At 41.2% G+C, this 6,876-nt stretch overlaps 1 protein-coding gene across 1 annotated transcript; it reads right to left on the bottom strand.

Moving 5' to 3' along the window:
- Positions 1-1,046: 1,046 nt before the first annotated feature.
- Positions 1,047-2,247, bottom strand: LOC117497390. The gene is made up of 3 exons (XM_034149367.1): positions 2,104-2,247; positions 1,829-2,009; positions 1,047-1,336 (listed from the first exon to the last, which is right to left on the bottom strand). Exons 1-3 carry the CDS (start codon positions 2,245-2,247, stop codon positions 1,047-1,049), a joined length of 615 nt encoding a protein of 204 aa, XP_034005258.1.
- Between the last annotated feature and the right edge of the window lie 4,629 nt (positions 2,248-6,876).

Here is a 6,876-nt window from a genome sequence, read left to right as displayed (position 1 = left end):
TGTGTGCTATGTTCAAAATAAACGTTTTGCCAAGTAGATCCTTATTGGAAATGCAGCTATTACACGCAGGAGACTGTTGCACAACATGACAATTTTGTTAGAAGTCTACACTGAAACTTCATTTAGAGCCGGAAACATAATGGACTTAATCAAAATCGCGGGATCCGTGAATCCAGGTCAATGATCGAGAGAGACCAGTAGCCTACGAGTCAGCGGAACTTCACAGACTCAGATTCGCAAATCCTGACTCATTGTGCAAAACACAGCAGAGCAGACTCGTGCGGACTCAGAGCCGTAGCCATATAGCAGCAGATCCAGAGATCCAGCAGACTCGTCCTCATGCACGAGTCAACAGCAGACTCAGATTTGCCAAATCGCAAAATAACCCTTTTTTTTGTGATCAACATTTTTTATTAAAGCAAAATACACTGTAGCAGAGGTTAATATAACGTCAGTTTAATATGCTCGTGAAATGCAACAACTTTTCGGTTTCACCGATAGGATTTCTACGGTCTTGGTGATGCTGACTCATATGACTCAAATGACTCGTATGATCTGGATCTCTTCAATGACTGACTCAGAAGACCCTGAGTCCGTAAAAGGATCCGGATTTGCCATCTCTAATTGTGATGCATGGCTGCTAGACACAACCTATAGAATAGCAAAATAAAATGAGACTTTGTGTTATGACAGAATAAAACCCTCATGCCACTAAACAGTGACTGTTATAAGATGCTACAAAATAAATTATACAGTGTATTACCTGCACAACATTCCCATGAAGGGGAAAACCACATTTTTGGGGGCAAAACGCAGAATTGAGTTGTGGAAGGACTCCAGGGATGAGGTCTGGTAGTGATGGCTTAGCTTTTGCACATCTTTGAGAACTCTCTTATTGTTGAGTATTCTTTCAACTTTGGCGAGTGTTATTGACACTTGAGTAAAATTACAAAACCATTAGGTAAATCATTAGAACATAACAACAATGTTATATTTACATTCAATATTGTTGATCTTATGAAGGGAGTGAAGTGTTTTAAAATGTTTCACTTGTTATTTCCAATTGTTTTATAAATATTGAACTTACCAGGTTTTAGCCATTTATTTGCATCGCTTGAGGCTCTTTCAGGATGTGAACACTTGGGGAATAGGGGGTCGTCATGCACGTGAATGTTTTGTAGGTGGTTGACCACTGACGTCCACCTTGCCACCTTCTCCGGCCCAGAGGTTGTGCTCGTCGCACTCCAGTATACATGGTTTTTTATGCTGCGCAGCCACCTCTTCAACACCTTGCAGTCCTTGTTCTGTGAAAGTTTCAAAAGTTTCTTGGACAAACCTGATAAAAAAAAAAGCACATGCACAAGTGAATATTCAAGCCATAGTGTGAAAATGACATGCTGTGATGGACAACATTCAAGATTCAAGGGTGTGGTGGAAATTCCACACTTAATATCATCAACCATAACATACATATGATAATTGCCTGACAATGGTCAGTGCGACACCCTTCTGTCTGAAAACATTTCATAGCCAGGAAACCTCCATACATATTCATATACACATCACTGTAAATTCCCATTCTAAAGAGTACTCAGATTATCCTAAGATTAGTGAGTGAAATTGAATTTACAATGACAAAAGGTGCTGTGATCAAGTGGTCTGGCAGGCCAAATTGTAGGGGATATAATTAATGTATCCAGACATTATGTCATGTCTGCTGCTGATTAGAGGCTCAGGATAAATTGCATAGTAAAACAAAGTAATATCTTAACAAGGGACAGTGTCTCTGATTTGGTATTCTTCCATTACAACATATAGGGATAATTACCTTTTTCAAAGTGCCACACATCATAGAATTGTTCTATGTTGCGTTCCCTCAGAAACTTCTGGATCTGTGGATGACGGTCAGTCACAATGTACTCAACCACCAAATCGTTTGACTCCAGATGATCTAGGCATCTTTTGAGTCCCTCCTTTTCCATGTGGTAACTACCACCTACTTCATTGCTCTGTTGGTGGATAAGAAATAGGGCATAAATACACTGAAGCATGCATCAACAGCCAGCAAGCCTAAAATTATAGCACCCAGAAAGAGAATCACACCTGAACAAGCCGGAAGTCCACAATGGTGTTGCTTCCCAGGTGCAGGAGTGTGTAGCTCCCAAACTTGCACCAGTGAAGTATGTAGCAGCGGATAATTGTAAGTTGCCAACCGGGGCACTTCCGATGATGGGCTGGCTCTCCCATTGTCTGAAGTAACTGCAGTTTGGACAACGCTGTGTGAACGCCACAAAAGTCCCCATTTTTCATCTTTGGACATCACAGTCTGTCTTACACACAGGACATTTTTCAAACAGCTGTCCGAGGCAGCTTTCAAAAACAATGTACTTTGCGTCACTGTGCGTGGATCGTGTCTGAAGTCTAATGTAACAAAACAAAATTAACAATACATATTAGATTTCAACTCTGAAAAACAGTAATAGTAATGTGTACCAAATATACCAAACTTACGATACGTCAGATTCTACTACAGTATCATCAGGGTGGTAACTCGAACCCAGAGTCTCTTCAAATTCAGTCGAAGTCTCTCCTTGTTCCTCCTCCAACTCCAGTCGAGGTCTCTTGCTAGGTCCCAATCCTGGGCCCTTTATTGGTGTAGAGCAGGGGTCTCCAACCTTTCTTCATCTGAGAGCTACTTTCAAAAAATGAAAGTGGCTAAGAGCTACTTGCATCACATCGCTTACATTTATTCACATAGCCCTCATCAGTTGAATTAAGCTATACTTTTGTACACGTGTGAAATTGCAATACCTAAAGCTTATCAAAAATAAGGTCCAAGAAAACGAAGATTTCTCACATATTATTATGGCCCACATAATAAGTACATCACTGAGCATTCACATAAGTGTCCTTAATCACCACCTTACAAGCATTTCACTCTTTTGTTAGTGAGATGAATGGCACTGCATGCAGTCCACCATAGAGGTGTATGCTGGAGTCATAGAATAGAGTCATTTAAATGTTCATCAGTTGGTCTTGTTCTGTATTTAGATTTCATTCATGTCAGAAAAAGCTGCTTCACAAAGGTATGTAGAACAGAACCAAATAAAGCAGACATTTTCAGTGCTGCTTGGTGAATGTTCTATAGTTTTCGGGGTCTACAAGGCTCCAGAAATGTTGTGAGTTTTGCTGAGACTTAAGCTGAACATTATTTTGGAGATCTCCACAGGATTGACACTGAACAGTTGTTCAGCCATCTTTTTCTTCTTCTTCTTCTTCGTCTTGACATTAAATTATAAACCATAATAAATTAATTGTATAGGTCTAGCCTCCCTATATCTGTGTGTGAAAATGGTTCTATCCTCAAAAACAAAAAACTAATACTTCTGCAGTCTAGCTGCAGCTTCTAGCTAGTCTTCTGTTAAAAAAAAAGACACTGAATGTCTTGAATGCATCACACACAGGACTTGAGTCTGAAAACAGCAGGAGTATTTACAATAGCATTATAAAAACAAAAATAGTGCATGTGGGTGCACACTTACATTCTCTGTCTTACTGTTACATAAATCCCATGAATGTATAAGATTAAGTTAGCTTCATCATATCTCAATCAGTGATTAAGTGAATAATAAAGTTTCTATCGGGTCACTATCAGCCTGTCACTCATTATTTTCAGGGAGGGGGCGGGGTTTGGAGGAACAGAGAGGAGACGGTGATCGCGGAAGCTTTCCTCCTGCCTTCACAAACTTTACACAAGTATTTATCAACTGAAAATAGCAAGAGGACATTCATACTCTGCAATCCAAGACTTGATTAAATCCACCAAAAACCTGACATGACGATAACGAGTGTTTTTCAAAAAACACAAATCCCTCCCTGTGTGTCTCTGACGCGCAGCGACAGGGCCTGATTCAGAGCGGGTCATTCTGCTGTTAGTTCTGGACTGGTGTTGGTGGAGAAAGCAGACTGCTCCGTGTGTGTTGTCGCTGTGCTGCTGTCACGTCTGTTCCTTGATCTCTGCGTCACCGACCATTTGATATTCGTGTGACAGAAAAAATTCTAAAATAAAAAAACGTTATTGTCCAGCCGCGGCCGAAAAATCAATAAGCAACCTTACTACGCTATAATCAATAATCGAGCGGCGAGCTACTGAAAAGCTGCCCGCGAGCTACCGGTAGCTCGCGATCGACGTGTTGGAGAGCCCTGGTGTAGAGGCTAAGGGGAATTCTGGGTAGGTAGAAGTTTCAGTGCCAACACTTTTGAAAGACACCGTGGCCTGGATGCCTGTTAATAAAAGGGAAAAGTGCATAAATACTTTGTACATTATATAAGACACTAATACATTGTAAAAGGCCAACAACTTGTGTACATCTGACAGATTAATTCATGAAACATTTAGAAAAAACTACAAACAGCACTGTATTTCCTGTAGTCCACATAATAGTATTTCTGTGATATACAATAATATCAACTAAAGTTTTATTTATAGAGCACATTTAAAAACGATTTTTGGTCGAGCCAAAGTGCTGTACATGTAATAAAAGCACAATTAAAGTGGACCTATCATGCTATATTTGAATAATATAGTGTAGGACCATACCTATATAAGGCATATTTATACTTTTTTTTTTTCAAAATACCAAACAGATCATGCATTTTAGCCATGCCTCATTTTGCTCAATTTGACATTTTTTAGCTCTGTTTTTGCAAGGGCAGATTCAGTGAGAACAGCACCATCTACAGGCCTAGCATATGTACTACAGCATCTCCAGCGCTTTCGAACGGCAATGGCCGTGGCTGTCTCCTCCTGATTGGTGGAGTTGGCCCAATAGCCGTAGCGCCACTGTCCTGACGTCAGGACAGTGTTCAAATCTGGATCAGTTTTTATCAGATCCGTTGCAGCCCCTTTTTTAGAGATTTGGGTATGGAGGAAAATAGAGAGGGTTGTGTTTTCTGACACTTGGTGAGTTCCCTGGAACACCGGGGACACATATTCATGTATAAAAGACGTACAAAAGTGCATTTTGCATGATAGGTCCCCTTTAAGGTAATGTATCTCAAATAAAAAAAATAGTCAATGTCAGTGTTATAGTCTACCTTTGCTTCTCACGTGTGCCGACTTCAGTGTTCCCCAGGACAACTGTGTAGCAACTGAAACGGCGGACACTTTACATTCCACTGTCTGTGTTCCCCCGACTGTACTGGAGCGGTGGGGGGTACCGGGGTCCTGCTGTGATGTACTCTAAGAAAGATACACATAATATTCATACAATTAATTTTGTATCCGATGAAAACAGTCAATTTCCTAAAAGCAACACTTTCTGGGACACATTCCTAACGAAATCAAGTGCAAATCACAAAATATTAGAGAAACGTAGTTGTTTCAGGTTCGTTAGCTTGCCAGCTAGATTTATATGCTAACCTACGTTTGCTAGTTGTTCAGTGTAATATGCCAACCTACTATGAACAACAGCTAGTGGTTCATATTAGGCTAGCAAGAACGTGTTTACAATTGCAATCTTATACGGGTAGTCTGCTACGTTCGGTCATTCATTGTAGCTGGCATAAAAACAATGTTTTCCCTAGCATGTCTAGCTCTAGGTAGCCTTGTTGTTTAGCTATGTAGCATACACGCTATGAACGGTAGCTCGGTAGCATACACGCCAGGAACGCCAACTACAATGTACTGACCGTACGGTAAATCACCCGGAGTATACTGTCTATGAGTATTTTGTGTGTGAATGCAGACATTCTCCTGCTATGAGATACATGTAAGGCATCTGCTGACATTGGAGTTGATATATGGAAACGCTAACAACTTAGTTAGCCCTGTTAGCACTATGTCAATGGCTTAGCAGCCAGAAAAACGTATACCCATTTACACAGTCGTGGTAGATATACCTTGTTTGGTTTAAACATCATAAATACACAAACAACAATGAATACTTACAGGTTGTGTACCCGAATCTCCCGCTGGTCCAAACAAAGTAGGAACAGCATCGTCCTTCAGTGTCCTACGCTGTGCATATCCGGCATGAATCGCTCCAAGGTTTGTGAAGCTATGGTCCGTGAAATGCCGCGCACACAGTACAATACCGGCTCGAACATCTGAAGGAACAGTGTTAACAAGAAATGTCAACCACTGACTTCGTCGTGGTTCTGCCCTCGGTAAGGCATGCATTGAAGATTTCCCCTCACAAGACAGGAAACAGACCCCCGTTATGGAAGAATTCTACCATCCCCTTCACTTTGTCAAGAGTGGGCTTCATGACCTTCAGGGCATCTCTTACCATCAGGTTGATGGTATGCGCGAGACATGGGTGGTGGGTCCATTTCAAGAGTTTAATGGCTTTGGTTATGTTAGCTGCATTGTCACTAACACAGCAAGCCACTTTATGTTCAATGTCCCACTCTTTTGCCACTCTTAGCAGTTCCTCTGCCAAGTTTTCTGAAGTGTGTCTGTCGCTAAACTCAAAACAGTCCAGAAGACAGGCCACCGTTTTATAATTTTCTATAAAGTGACATGTAACAGACATGAAAGAGGTGGTGGTTCTTGATGTCCAGCAATCAGTGGTAAGGCAAACTGCAGTAGCTTCCTTAACCCTGGCCTGCAGTGAAGCACGTTCTCTATCATACAGTCTCGGAATGATTTTTTGAGAGAGTGTTTTCCTGCTTGGAGGAACATACATTGGATTGAGAGCCTGTGTGAAGCTTCGGAATCCCTTGTCCTCCACAATGGAAAATGGTTGGAAATCACTTGCGATCATTTTGGCCAATTCTTCATCCACTATGTTCTGTCTAGCTGGGGTCATTGCCTTTGATATAAATTGGCTTATTGAGCTCTGTGTAGCTGTTGGTTTGTGGGTACCTGATGCA

The sequence above is a fragment of the Trematomus bernacchii genome, unplaced genomic scaffold, assembly GCF_902827165.1.
Source record: "Trematomus bernacchii unplaced genomic scaffold, fTreBer1.1, whole genome shotgun sequence".
NCBI lineage: Eukaryota > Metazoa > Chordata > Actinopteri > Perciformes > Nototheniidae > Trematomus > Trematomus bernacchii.
The sequence above is the reverse complement of the archived record's forward strand: the minus strand, read 5'-3'. Positions and strand labels throughout refer to the sequence as shown.